The sequence below is a fragment of the Neofelis nebulosa genome, chromosome 7 (genome assembly GCF_028018385.1).
Source record: "Neofelis nebulosa isolate mNeoNeb1 chromosome 7, mNeoNeb1.pri, whole genome shotgun sequence".
Classification (NCBI taxonomy): domain Eukaryota; kingdom Metazoa; phylum Chordata; class Mammalia; order Carnivora; family Felidae; genus Neofelis; species Neofelis nebulosa.
Window position 1 is genome coordinate 69,714,851 of NC_080788.1, and position 15,380 is coordinate 69,730,230.

A 15,380-nucleotide genomic window follows, 5' to 3' on the forward strand; every position below is an offset into this window, starting at 1 on the left:
CAACTGAAGTTGGAGTTTTAATTTTTGGTTATATTTTTCAAACTGTGAACCATATTCCATGTTTCTGAGCTGCTCCCCTCCTCCGACAAATGGCTGCTGCTAATTTTAATATCTCTTCTTTCCCTTGCCCATAGAGTTTCTCTTGCAGCTCAAGGGAAGTTGGGTTTTCCTTGTCAGTCTTCGTAGGTTATCCTTCCAGTGTCAGTATGATGAATTTACTCTCTGCACAACAGGGAGAAAAATAGATCCAGTGGTGCTTGTGCCATTCAATTCCTAGCTTTCATTCAAAGATCAGCGGAGAAGACTTCTTTTTGTTCTCCTTGACAGAGAGCTACCTGGGGGCAGGAACACTTAGACCTCTGAAAAGCGGGCTTTTGAAAGCAGCCATGTGAATAGTACTGCTCAAGTGTTACATGAGTCAGAACACCTCGAAGAGATGTTAACCTTGCAGACACAGAAAAGTGGCATATTTGTAAATAAGGATGCCGGATGCTGTGCACCCTTAAGGACGGGGGACCGATGAAGCACAGAAGCCAGAGTAAAAACAGAGCAGAGATGACTGACTAGGGAGAGGAGTGACCCAGCGGTAACAGCAGAAAAGTAAAAGAACTTCCCCCTAACCTGTTCTGTTCTTTGCCATGAACTTGATCTTTTTCCAGGCCCAGTAGAGTCCAGGCTGGTGGGGAAGGAGATCCAGAATGTGAGTGAGGCATATCAGGAAGAATCTAGCTGACCTGCAACATGGTGAAGATGGGTGGATCTGGGGGTGATGATAGTGGGACTCCCCAGAGAGATGTTATAGTAGAGATTTTTGTCTTTCCATCTGCCACATATATGGCAGCAGAGCTAAGAGGCAGAGAGAGCCAATTTTTAGTTTGATTAAAGCTATCAAGGACAAGGGGTAACAACCATATTTGTTCTTTGCTTCGGTGGGGTTCTAGAGAAATGCTAACAGGAAAATCAGTCCCTCATCCAGAAAGACAATTCAGAGAACAGCGAAGTACTTGCTGACTGTAAATACCATACAGATGACTCAGGAGAAGTCTCCAGTGTGACTGAGAAACCCCAGAAGGGTGACTCTCCAAGCTGGCCATGCATCAGAGCCACCCTAGAGCCCAGGCCATCACAGACCTACCGAATGAGAATCTTAGGGGATGGCCCAACCTTTTATGCTGTAGGGTTTTGGTTTGTTTGGCTTGCTTTGGTTTCATTTTTAATACTCTACCCGTGGTTCTGATTGATAGGAGGGACTGAGAACTACTTGTCTGGAATCAGTCTGTAAGATGTTGAGAAGAATCGTGCTATGGTTCTCAGAGCAGAATATGGTCTGTGGGTGGATAGTATTAGGGGCACCTAGTTTCCTATCTTCACACAGGTCCACACATACACAGAACTCTTAGGAATTGGCTTCTCCATCCAAGGCCACTTCATATACTTCAAGAACAGATCAGGCTGTGTGTTTGTTTTGCTTGGATATATGGCCCTGGGCTTGCTGTATGGATATAGAGAGCAGGATGGATTTGATCTCTGTCCAGCAAGATCAGCTATGAGGCCAATATGAGGAATATGTGAAAGGGCATCCGAGAGAGGAAAAGAAATAGGTTGAGGAGTGCAGGAGAAAGGGAGGAGGATCAAAGAGCAAAATAGAATTGATTTCATCTTCTGTCTCATAGCCCTCACGGGTAGAAGTGTTTGCACACAGTAGGACTCAACAGTGGCTTTGTGAAAAAAACTTATTCCTATTTTTTCCCTAGAGAAATAGTAGTTTAGAGACCTATTCAATTTTTCATGCCAAGGTAATCTGACCCTTCAGATGTTAAACTCTTGGTGGAAAATACTCAGTATATGTTACCTTGGATGAAAGGCAATGATTGGACAGAGTGCTTAGTCTTGACCCTTTGTGGCCACTGGTCTGCCATTTCATCAGAGGCCTGATGAATGATGTGTAGGTGGTTGAAATAAAAAACCAGAGCAGTTACTGGAAAACAAATCCAACTGCTGGGGATCTTTTATGTAAAGAATGAGCTTGGCAATGTCAGATTCTTAGAACTGTGTTAGTCAGCTGTGGGATAGCGGGGGAAACATTAATTCAGAGAAAAAAATAATTGCTTCACCTCGTTCCAGAGTATACTTGCCATCAATCTAAATGTCGGTAATACCCTGACAGATACCTCCTGTCAATTTGCTCTCTTAAAAGACACCATAAAAATAAACACATGTTAGAGCTGCCATTCTGGCTGTCTGGTTTCCCTGGACATCTATGTTCAAAGGAAAGCACAGGTGTATCTAGAATGACCCTGTGCTGAATTGGAGGCATCCCAACAACAGGCTCTTTCTCCTCCGTGGAGAATGGTTATCTTTCTGTTGCACAATCAGTGTTTGTAAAATCCTAGCCCTGGTGGGAACCTCACAGAGTAATTTGGTTTGTTTCCCAAACTCCTCAGATTGGGAGGGAGTGAGGGAAATGGTTATACACATCTACATAGGTTCTCATGGATCAAAAACTTATTTTTAGAGACTTAGGAGATTTCTCAGGTCTTTTCAGCCGTGCGTTCAGGGATTACGTGTACACCATGCAGGGTCTCTTCTTAGAAGTTTAAAAATTCTCGTAGGAACTCATGAACTCCGGGTCACCACGGAAGCCCCACCACAGCCCGTAGGTCATGTGAGCCATCTCTCAGACTTCACTTACCAAACTATGTGCAAAATTTGGGCCAGATCTGTGTCGGAGGGGCTTTTTGGTGAAACAGAATAGCTCCCTGCTGTACAGGTTATTGCTGGAGAGGGCGCTCCTGACCCAGAACGTTCTCAAATCAGGCTGTGGCCCTTCATCTTTATGTCCTGAAACACTTCCATGTGGCTGGGAAATTAATGACCTGAACAAAAATGAGATTTCCAGAATCTTCTTACGAAAGAAAAATAATTCTGTGTGCTTCTAAGAGGAGGGCTTGGCTGAATTGAGTGAATTATAAACTGTGGGAATGGCAAATTTGGCATTCGTGGTACGTGGCTGGGGATGGATTGTGTTCTCCCTACTTGAAGAGTGAAGGAAAGGACGATAGCCTGGTTTTATACAAAGCTTTTGGGACATTGCACTCTTCAGTCCTGTCACACGTGGTGATGGGAGGGGGAAGCAGTGAGGGTGTGGGAGGCGGAGCTCCCTGAAATCCCGTCCCCCTGCTTACCTTGCTGCAAGAGCATTAGCAGAAGGAGCAGTGACTCCCATAGGCTTTCAGCCAACCGGAGTCAGCCTTTTCTCTGGGGGTCCTGTTGTGCCTCACAGCCTCTGACATGTGGGCCTGTGTTTTTGGAAAGGCAACTGGGGAGACTGCATGATCACTGAACGTGGGGAAGTACGGCTGTCAGATGCCACACCCTCCTCCTCTTTTCTATACTTCATTAAAATTGTTTCATTACTTCAGTTTTTAACGGTGTCCCGAGAGGCCCACGAGCAATGCCAAGAGTATGGCTTCTTTTCAAGTACATTTACCTTAAAGGCCTGTGCTGTCTTGGTTGAGTTGCCCCAGACTCACTTGAAGGATTTCTTATGGGGGAAACCCCTTAAGGTGATTCTTTCCTGAAGGTGTGGCCTTCTGTAGCCAGTGGTTCAGCCTCCTCTGACTAGGAGTTTCAGGTGCATATGCACCATCCCATTACAAATAGAAAATCAAGTTGTCAAAATAAAAGAATGATCCCTCGGGGTGCCTGGGTGGCTCGGTCGGTTACGCCTCCGACTCTTGACTCTTCATTTCAGCTCAGGTCATAATCTCACAGTTTGTGATAACCTATGTAGATGTGTGTGAGAAATATAAAATCCCCTTTATATTTCTTTTGGTCAGCAAAAACAGGTACCAATGTTGGTTTTTCTTTTTTTTTTAAAAAAAATTTTTTTAATGTTTTTATCTATTTTTGAGACCGAGAGAGACAGAGCATGAACAGGGGAGGGGCAGAGAGAGAGAGGGAGATACAGAATCTGCAGCAGACTCCAGGCTGTGAGTTGTCAGCACAGAGCCCAATACAGCCCTCGAACTCATGAACTGTGTGATCATGACCTGAGCTGAAGTCGGACACTTAACCAACTGAGCCACCCAGGTGCCCCCCTCCAACTCTGACTTTAAAGCGTAAGTCAAACTAATCTGTGCATGTGGCCTCCCATCCCCAGGTGACACTTTTTAAATTTTAATGGGCTACTTAACTATTGTTAAAGAACAAAAATTGTCCCTGTTACCAGGAGTTTACAATCTCAGACCTGTTTGGAAAATGCCCATCAGTTCCTTTGTTGTCCTTTGAGCTCTGGAAGTATTGGCCAGTCCTCTCTGCCCACCCCTTTTAGAAAAGTGAGGACTTGAGAGTTTGGTCAGAGGTGGGTAATGGGCTGGCCTATGACAATAGGGGAAGGTGGGCCTGGAATCTGATGCAGGGGGGGAGGCAGCCTTGGAAGCATGGAAGAGTGTAGGAAGCAAGTCTCCAGGAATCAGGATGGAATCCAAGGTTGAAGGTTCATCAAAGAGCAGTCAGAAGAACGAGTGTGTTTGGGATCCCAGCAGAAGTGACTTTCTGCGGTGAGAGATTTTTTCCTCTGGAGTCTGGACCTGGGCCTGAAGGAATGAGGAGGGAGTCAGAGGGGTCTTGGCTAAAGACTTCCTCCCTGGTGTTCCCACTTAACACCAGGGAAGAGCTAGTCTCTGGATTAGTGCCAAAAAGGAGGCCCCCTGCTGTGTGTTGCCATCAGCCCTTCAGGCAGGGAAAGTTCTGGCAAGCTAATGACATCCTTGAGCAACTTAAGTTGTCATGAGGAGACAAAACACTTTTGTAGCATTCCACATCTTTAAACACATGCAACGGTTTTTGCCCCGAACACAAATGCGTTTTTTATTAAAATGTCAGGCTAGTAGGGTGAAAAATTTGGAAAAGTTCAAATGGTTCCGCAGCCAACCAAATGGCTAGTTCATTTTTTTTTTTTAAGATTCTTTATCGTTCTTGCAGATGCATAACAGTCGAAGGCATTTTGCATTCTGCCTTTTTCACGGGCAGCATGTTGCACACATTTTTCTGTTTCTGGGAGCCTCTGTGATTGTTTTCTTTAATGGCTATGGATAGAACTTCCTAAAGAAGCCCATGACTTCGAGACACAATTTTTGTTTTGGATGTTTAGGCTCTTTCCAGGTGTTTGGTTTGCCTCCATTATAATGCTCTTATCACAACAGGGTGCATACTTCTTTGCTCGTCTTGAATTACTCCCAGAAGTGGAATGACTACAGCAAAGGCTACAGACCTCTTTATGGCTCTTTTATGTATTACCACATTGCCATGCAAGAGTTGCGCTCCAGTGTCCCCTCGTACGGGATCACACCAGCTAAACTGCAGCTCAGACAGCATTGTGTTTTCCCCAGTTTTGCAAATTTAGTTGATATAAAATGATGTCTAAAAAATGCTCCTTTCATCACTAGAAGAGATAAAGTCCCTTCCAAATATTTTAACTTTATTCCTGATATGAATCATTTATTCATCTCCTTTGCCTTTTTCTTTACTTGAGGCTTAGTTTTTTTTTTCTTACATTTCAACAAGACGTTAACCCATTTGTCATAGTGATACAAAGTATTGTGAAATCTATTCAGTGTTTGCAGTGTTCTGAAGTCCAGTGATCTTTGTACAATCTTATCTGTTTTTTGTTGCCTTTGAGCGCATCTGTTACTTCAAACATACATAAGTGTTAGCTCTGTAAAGGAATGGTGGACTATTCTATTATGTGCTAGTTCTAGAATTTAATTTTAAAATAAAATATTTAATTCTGTTATCCATCCAGAATCTTTTATATTTCCTGTGGATCTTACTGAATGCTTTTCTGATTTGCTATTCACATATCACCGAGAAATTTGTTTAATAATCATGCCTCCCCTTGCCCATTGTACTAAAAATCTGTCTTATCACATGCTATACTTGATGCTTGTTTATGGACTGCCTAGATTGTGCTACATTCTTCTTTTTGAACCATACCAGAATGAATTAATTTTACTTCACAACATTTGCTAAAACTTAGCTCCTTTTCAGAATAAAAAAATTTTTTTAATATTCATTTTTGAGAGACAGAGTGTGAGTGGGGGAGGGGCAGAGAGAGAGGGAGACACAGAATCTGAGACAGGCTCCAGGCTCTGAGCTGTCAGCAAAGAGCCTGACTCAGGGCTCAAGCCCACAGACCATGAGACTATGACCCGGGCTGAAGTTGGCTGCTTAACTGACTGAGCCACCCAGGTGCCCGAGAATAAAAATTTCTTACTGCTTCTATTTCCTGGTGAATTTTTAGCAACTCTGCTGAATTCCAAAATATTCCATTAGAATTATTAAAACTGCATTAAATCCGTAAATTAAGTTTAGAAGAACAGGCATTTACCAATATTGGTATTCTCATTGTACACCTTAATATTTCACTAAATCAAATTACATTTTATAGAATAAAGGTTTGTGGTTTCATTCTAAAGGTTTAACTCCTCTAAGTAAATTCCTGAAAAATTTATTACTTTTTTTTTTTATCAGTTATGAATAGAATCTTTAATGGTTTTCTTACTGAAAGTACTGAGTTACCTGCTTTCGTTTGTACTGTTAGGGGTACTGTTAGGTTAATGGGGTGTTCGGTTGGTTTGTTTTTACTTATATGGCATCATTATTAGTTGTCAGTTGTATCTGAGGAAATGTAATCGTCCTGGGCACTGTGGAGGGCCTCCAGCCTGTCCAGGAACTATTGCTCTGTGACCTTCTAGAAAGGCTTCTTTCTTTCTTTGATAGCCTAAAAGTAGAACAGAATGGGATAGAGAAGAAAAGGACAATGAAAGCATGCACAGGCACATCCAACAGATGATCTCCTGCCCTACAAACTTCCCAGGAAGGTGGCAACTGAAGCCTTCATGTGTTCTGTGACATTCACCAAGGAGCCTTCCCAGAGCCTGCAGTCCCCAAAGAGGAGCTTGGGGTTCCAGATTGGAAAAGAAGATTGCTTAAAATATCTTGAAATACTTATGTGTAGCTAGAGAGAATCACTGTTCCCCCTCTGTGGCCATAACAGGTTTATCTTACTGGGAGGCAGTGTTTTCTGGTGTCCACCAAAAGAAATGTCAGTAATGTAGTTAAGTTTAAAATTACAAGCAAGAAGGGGCACCTGGGGGGCTCAGTTGCTTGAGCATCCAACTCTTAGTTTGGGCACAGTCATGATCTCACAGCTTCGTGGGTTCGAGCCCCTCATCGGGCTCTGCGCTGGTAGTGTGGAGCCTGGTCAGGATTCTCTCTCTCCCTCTCTCTCAGCCCCCTCCCCCCACCCCTCGACTTGCACTGTGTCTGTCTGTCTGTCTCAGAATAAATCAACAAACTTAAAAGAAATAAAATACAAGCAAGACAATTGAATTAATGATCCAGGGGAATATTTTTTCTCTGGATGCGGCATCAGGGCCCTTTCCCAGGTTTACCTGCCCCACCCCCGTGCTGTGAGGTGGTACCACATAATCTCCTCCTGCCGTTTGGGGACAGCTAAGGCCACTCATGGAGGGACAGGACTACCATCCCAATGCTGCCTCAGAGTCTTGCGGTCTGAATCCCCTGTGAGCAGGTTCATGCAGTCTTCTGTGTACCGTAATACATCCTTCCTGGAATGTTAGTCCAAAAGTAGAGTCAGACTGTGGAAAGAGTAGAGTTTGTAGTTCGATCCAAGTTCAAATCCCCATTCACCTCTTACAAGCCAGTTATGGGAAAGTTTATCTTTTCCCATCCATAAAAGGGAGACAAAAGGACCACTTGATGTAATTATTATTTATTTCTTCAGGAAATATGAACGAGTGCCTACTGTTTGCCCGGCACTGATAAAAGTGCTGTTGTGGCAGAGAATACAACAGACTCATGAAGCTTATATCCTGGGGAGTAGAGGAGGATAGATACATATCAGAAATAACATGAATTCATATCAGCTAATAATACATGCCTCAAGAAATAAGACAGCAAACTATGACAGAATAAGGGTGATTTTTCCTTTAGGAAGGGTGATCAGAGAAGGCTTCTCCAAATGAGAAATGTGAGCGCAGAACTGAATGAAGCCTGGGAATGAGCCACAGGAATATTAGAGGGAGAGCATTCCAGGCAGAGGGGAACACATGTGCCAAGGCCCTGTGGTAGGAGGGAGCAGCATACTTGTCTGAAGGACAGAGCGGGGGCCTGTGTGGTTAGAGCAGAGGGAGTGATGGAGAGCACGCTCGTGATGTCAGAGAGGTACAAAGGATCCAGATCAAGGACGGCAGGGATCAGCAGCCATATCCAGGCTGTGGCTTGTTTATGGGTAGCCCTCTAGGTAAGAATGGTTTCGGTTTTGAAAAAGTTGGTTGAAATTAAAAAGGACTATATGACAGAGACCATATGTGTCCTGGAAAGCTTAAAATATTTACTGTCTTGTCTTTTTTTTTTCTTTTAAAAAAAATGTTTATTTTTGACACAGAGAGGGGGTTGGCAGGCAGAGGAGGGAGGGAGATAGAAGATCCAAAGTGGGCTCTGAACTTAGTGCAGAGAACCCCATGAGGGATTAGAACCCACACACGGCAAGATCCTGACCTGAGCTGAAGATGGACGCTTAACCGACTGAGCCACCCAGGTGCCCCCTGTCTGGTCTTTTATAGGGAAGATTTGCCAAGTCCTGATGCAGGGTCTTGGAGACCATGGTGAGGACATTGCACTTGTAGGTGTGAAAAGGAGCCACAGTGGATGGGAGGGAGTGCCTGTGGGAAAGTTGAGCGAGAAAGTAACATGATGTAACAGAGTTTTAAAAGGATGGCTCCGGCTGCCATGTTGGCTCAGACTATAAAAGGGGGGGTGTGTGGCTGCAGCAGGAAACATAGTTAGGGCACCATTATTACCATCCTGGTGTGTACCAGGCAGCCTGGCAGGAGGTGGATACTGCGTACTTGGTGTTGGCAGCAGGGTATAGAACTTGGGTGTAGAATGTATTTCAGAGATGGCACCAGAGGTGGCTTGACTGTGGAGTATGAGAGGGAGAAGTGAGTAAAGGGTGACGCCAAGATGTTTGGTTCCATACTCTACTGTTGTCATAGGAACTGAATGAATGAATGAATGATCTTTTCTGTCCCAGGGTTTGACGCCTCCAGCTCTTCCACCACTGTGCAATCAGGGTTACCTTCCTAAGGTATGCTTTTGACAGTGACCCTCTGCTTTTAAAAACCTACACCAGTTAAAAAAAGAAAAACAAAAACGAAAAACTACACTAGCGTCCCGTTAGCAGTGGAACAATCATGGCTGTCCATAATCTGACTGCCCTGTACTTATGCCCTCATTTTTTTCCAGGTGTTCCCTTTCATTTCACCTGACCCCAAAACGAATCAGTGAATCATCTGTTGGTCCCCGTGTGTACTTCATACTTTCCACCAACAGGCCTCTGCTCGTGTGTGTGCCTCGTTCTTAGCCTCACTGGTTGTCAACACTCTGACCTGTTAGGGTCTACCTTTTCAATAATGCTCTCCCTCAACACCCTTCTTACCCTTCGAGTCTATTCCAATGCGCCTTGTCTTCACCTCTTTAAACAGGCAGCTTGTTTCCTATTTGCAACATGGTTTTGTTTTCTGTGTTTTTTTTTTTACACGAGTCTTTCTAGACCAGACTACCAAGATGGAGACAACATGGTGTACGGTGAAATCCCAACTCTGTATTTGGAACCTGTATGACTTGGAGCACGTTACTTCACCTTTTAAAGCCTGAGTTTGCATTGCTGAAAAATGGAGATAATGACTACAGTTACTCCACAGCACTAATTGCAAGTCTAAAATGAGATAGTTCACATATAACACCTTGCATAGTTCTGTGCCTGCTGTATGCTCAGGGCTCCTTAAATCCCTGCTGTATCAATTCACCTTCCTTTAAGAGCTAAGGAAGTATCTTTCTCTCCTGCTTTCCTGGTTGCTTTTTACACTGGTTTTTGTATATGGTAGGCAAATTAATATATTATAAAAACTAGAGCAAAATAGGCTCATGTTCTTGAATTGACCGTGAGGTCACTTCCCACCGCTACCACCACCAGCCACATCCAGCCGTAGGATATATGGTCAAACTCCTCACATTGCCAGTAGGGGCAATCATTCCTCCCTGGAAAAATCCTGATGACAAGCCACGATGTTCTGGAAAGCACCTACCCATGGTGTGTACCCATAGGAGCTCTCACCGGGATGATGATTGACAAAGCCTCTGCCTCTACTCTGGCAAGCACTGAAGCTTGATCATTCCTTAAGCAGTGGCCCTCAAAATGTCATCCCCGGACCAGCAACATGAGGGTCCTGTCCCCTAGAGCTTGTTAGAAGCACCAGTTCCCGGGTTCCACCCCAGGCCTGGTAGAGCGAGCACAGAGGAATAGTGTCCAGCAGCTTCTGCTGTAACCCATCGATGATGCCCACCAGTGTAACGAGGCACTGCCGTGGCAGAGGGAGGCATCGGGATGCGAAGCCTCCTGTGTTCTTCATGGTGCTGCCCCATTCAGTCCCAGTGGGACACTTGGGCTTCATCTCTCTGCTTTTCTGTTGGTTCCATAATAAAGGCTATGAGGGCCAGGAGATGTTTGCAGCAGTGCCAGAGAAGAGGGGGAACACACGCTCTTGGGTGCCACTTTTTGTGGTCAGCGACGCTGGGCTCCTTTTAAGATGCTTCACTGAGTCGATGGGAACAAAGACAAAGGCATGACCCACAGTTAACACCAGGACATGTCATTTCATCAGTAGTTCGGTTTGAGACATCGGACTGGTTCAGGAGGGAAAATAGGGAAAATAGCAGATGGACAGGCTGTGGAAATGATTGGATGTGACTCCTTTTAACGTAGCTGTTGACGCATTTGGAAATACAGCAACTAAAGTTAGTTCGAATGATTTTGAGCAATTCGGAAATAGTACAAAGAACATTTCGTTGCTCCACCGTGTTAAGGTCTGGGGAGCCCTTAAATATCTCTGCAGTTGTGAGGAAAGTGCAGCCACCTTTTTATATACTTATCAGCTTTTTAAAAAACATGATACCCCGTCTATCATTTTTCTTTTCTTTAGGCTCCTGGTATGACATGAAAAGTTATCTCTTCAACAGAGCGATTCTTTTAATCCAAATAGAGTTGAAATAAAATTACTCCAGACCTTATTATTCAGACCTGTGCCTTCTCTCCATACCACCGGCTTTTGTCTTCTTTGCTCATTGCTCTGAGGGAGGGTAGGCACAGGAGACGACCACACCTCACACTAGCCCCTGTGGTTGCTGGTGTGCAGGTCTAAATAATATTCGGTGCCTAAGAGGTGCTCTTGGCATATAGAAGGAAAATGTTAGAATTTCTCGTTATGATTAACTTTCATCTCAGGCTTTGGATGTTTTTTGTGCATATTTAGGGATGGGGTCCTATGCTGGGGTCACATTCCTAAGGGGTATGTGTGATCAAAATTATTTGACTGTGTCTCAGGGCAGGGTAATAGGATGGGGAAGGGATTTAGGCAAAAGGTCGAAAAAGCGGACACCAACAAATTCTAGGACTTCTTTGTGGATTTCAATGTTGTCATGTTACCAACTCAGGAATAATGACAATAAATAATAGTTTTGTCTCCTATCATGTACTGTTGGGTTCAGACTGTGGTGCGTGAATCAGACAGATGAAGGGAAAAAGAAGCAGACACAGCAGCTTTATGTTGAGTTGTCTCTTTGCTTGTCCCTCTCCCACTGGGTGAGTTGCCACTGAGTGAACAGCCAAAGTGGAGCTACCTGGGGTGGCAGAGAAGGTACTGAGATGGTCCTGCAGCTGATGGGTCCATTTCTGCACTGCTGGCTGCCCTTTGAAAGTCCTGCATTTCAGAGCTGTCTGCAATGGTGAGATCTGGGTAAATAGGACCCCTTTAAATGATTGGGCAGAAGGCCACATGCCTTGAAGGGAAAAGACCACAGGGCACAGAATGTGACCATATGCCTGTCCCCCAAGCTGCCTTTCTGTCGCTAGGCTATAGTTACATTTGTTTCTCTCTCTCACTCTCGAATGCTTCTGAGAAGTTTCAAAGGAAGGTAAGCAGTACCTATCTCATTTACACGCTTCTATGGTAGAACAGCTCGGGTTTCTGCTCATCCTGGGCAGGGGACTTTTCTAAGAACAGATTTTGCCCTACACACACTCTCCCAAGGATGTTGCATGGCTGTGGTCACCAGTCTCCCCCTCGCCCATAGGCTGGCCACTCGCTTCTAGAATGAATTCTTGGGGAGCTTTGCAATGGGTCTTTCTTTGTAGACTGTCTTTCAGAATTCTTGTCCTGCTTTGCTCTAGAGGGGGCCACAAGCGGCCCGTGCCAACATTTTTTCTTGTCCTTCCCCACAGGCAGCACAAGGGGGTGGCCACAGGACCCTGCTATATGGCCACGCGATTCTCCTGCGGCACTCCTTCAGCGGAATGGTAAGCACATCTGGATGTCCGCTTTCACCATTCGAGGAGGAGGAAAAAGATGAAGAGGGGAGGAAGTATAGGAAACCAACAAGCATCTAGATTATGTTAACACACAAGTAATTTGGAATGTAAATAATTAGAGCACATTATTGCTTTGCATTTTCTTCATATAACTTACTCATTTTGCAATTAGGTATTTGCCTAATGTCTAACCACTCTCCTCCCCACTCTGGGAAGAAAAAGGACCTTGTCTTTTCTTTTTTTAATTTAGCTAAACCTAACCCTATCAAGGACAGTGCCTCATACTAGATGCTCAATAAATATTTGTTCAACTGATGAAGAAATAAACCATGAAATAATTCGTTAAGCATATAAGGGTAACCAACAGAGAAGAAAAATCAAATGAGATTTTTATGAAATTTCTACTCTTCTGCTAGCTAACGGAAATGGGATGGTATCCATTGCCTTCAGTCCTGGAATAATTGGAAGGTATTATATTAATCCAGAGGCTGTAGGAAGATAAGGAGCAAAGCCGTCACAGAAAGCTCATTGAGCTGTAACTAATTAGGGGTCTGGGACCGGAACTAACCAAAATGGTGCTAACTCAGTGTAACATGAGAAAAAGTGTTCAAGTTTTAAGTAAATATAATTAGAAAAATCTGGATACTGTAGAACTTTTGCAGGGCACGTTAAGGAGACTATGGTGATCTCAGTCGAATGTAACGCGTGCCAGCTCTAATCCTGTTTGCTTCCATCCCTGTATTGCTCATCGTCACTTGTATCAGTGTAAGGGAGGCTCGTCTTCTTTCTCTGGCCCAAGTGGAAAATGTTACATTAATTCAAGACTTCGTTTTCACACATTTACACCTGCAGTATGCTCACAGTTCATCTCAAAGCTTGAACTGTCAGACTGGCAGCAGGAGCTGCAGCTGGCTCTTAAATAATTTATTTATGGCGGCTTTTTGTTTTTTCTTCCTGAGGACCGGTGAGAAGTTGACCTTTTCAGCCTGAACATTCTTCTGTTGTAGTCTTTCATGGCAGAGGACAGAGAACAAAAGTGACCAAATGGAAGGTTATAGGAGCAGGAGATGGGGACATTTAGAGAGTGGGGAAACTTTGTATCCTGATGATGTCTAGAACTGAGATGGGATCATGTATCTTTCAGAACCTGGTGCTTATCCATAGGGTAAAGAAAACCTTAATACCTCTCTTTTCCTACCTGAACAGACTAAACAAAACCTCAAACAGCACGCCTCTCATGGCTTTGACAACTTGGGCTAAAAGCATGGTAGAGATGTGAAGGATTATGTGATTTATTATTATATTTACTGTCCCCCAGGCCCAGAAAAATTTGGATTCACAGTTAACATAAACCCTCTACTAGCTAGTTCTTTTTAGGAGTAGCTCTGAGAATGAGGCCTGTGACAGAGGATTTTGGACAATGCAACGATTCTCCATTTATCTGTTGCAGAGAAGTAGAAGTAGAACTCAGAAACCACATTTCAAGTGCATATCTGCCAACCAGTTTGATTCTAAGATCAGCCCCTGTGCCTGCCAGTAAAGGGGGCAAGGAACAGGCCATGGCTTTTTTCCATTATTAAGTTATTTTAAATATCAATGTTAAATTTTACATGCACATACATTTTTATAATCGGTGGCAGGGGTTCGGGGCGGGGGGGGGGGGATCCCATACACATTGAGAAGTTCTGAAGCTCATAGAAAGTTTGAAAACCAAAATAAATAGAAGTAGGGGAATCATCATGGTCCATCTCACTGTCCAGAGAGAACTTCAGATATCATTTTGGTGTAATTCCTTTTAGCCTAGTTGCCAGACATTTAAGTTTTGTGTACCTGTTAATTGTGCTGTTTTGCATATGTTCCATGCTTATACACACTCTGGATAAATACTCTTAATGGTAACATACTTCATAAAATGAAGGACCAAAGTTTATTAACTTTTGCATTATTGTTGGTTGTAGACGTTCCATTTATGTTGTCTCCAATTTAAAAGTTTCTCAGTATCTTTGAACTAAAGCATATTAAATATGTTTGAAATATTAATTTCAAACTTATATCTGTAGCATATAGTCCTAGAAGTTAAATCACTGGGTCACCAGAGAAGAACATCTTTGAGATTTTAAATATACTATTAAAAGTATATCTCAAATGTGTTATACCATTGAATACAGTAAATGAGCCCTTTATACAGTAGTTCAGTATTGAAATTGACAACTGGAAGCCAACTAGTGGTGAGATGCCAAGACCTGATAGAAGAGTATGACTTCACTAGCATCTGCTCTTGTTTCACAGTATCTAACATGTTTGACCACATCAAGATCCCAGACAGATAAACTTGCCTTTGATGTAGGTCTACGGGAACATGCCACAGGTAAGTCAACGTTCCCAGATCTCCTGTTCACTTGGGTCTTGGGCTAAGGGCTTTTGAGAAGGATACTGAATAATAAGTTCTTCATGGGGGATTCCAAACCAAGCAACCAGTGGGGTCAAGAAATAGGTCTGATAAAATTTAGGGGAATAAGAAAGAAACAACGTGTGATGGAGACATAGTAACTAAGAATGAAGGACAACATAATGCTTTCGCCACAGTCACATACTTTGGGAAACATTGGCTTGTGTTTTGTTTTGTTTTGAGGTCAGTCAAAAATGCTGACAGTCAGGAGGTGGATGCTAAGAAAGGTGGTGACCGTGATGCAGATTCTCCCTGGAAACCAGAAATGAAGAAGAGAGGACCAACATAACTATACATACTTAATAGTTACGGTGTCACAGAAGGGTCTGACTTGCTGTGGGTTATTCCATAGACCAGTGGAGCAATGGGATAGAAGTTGAAAGGAAACACATTTCACCCCTATGAAAAAACCTACTTTGCCATATCTGCAATTATCCAGCAACATAGCAGCTGGCCCTGGGATGTAGGGTGCTCGGT

The 15,380-nt window shown here is 43.6% G+C and overlaps 1 protein-coding gene across 1 annotated transcript in view; it reads left to right on the forward strand.

Moving 5' to 3' along the window:
* The window catches only part of RYR3 (ryanodine receptor 3), a 535,021-nt gene that overhangs the window by 223,724 nt on the left and 295,917 nt on the right, over positions 1 to 15,380 (forward strand). Inside the window, 2 exon segments of the mRNA XM_058738297.1 lie at positions 12,368 to 12,442; positions 14,744 to 14,822. Coding sequence (XP_058594280.1) covers positions 12,368 to 12,442; positions 14,744 to 14,822 — 154 coding nt within the window.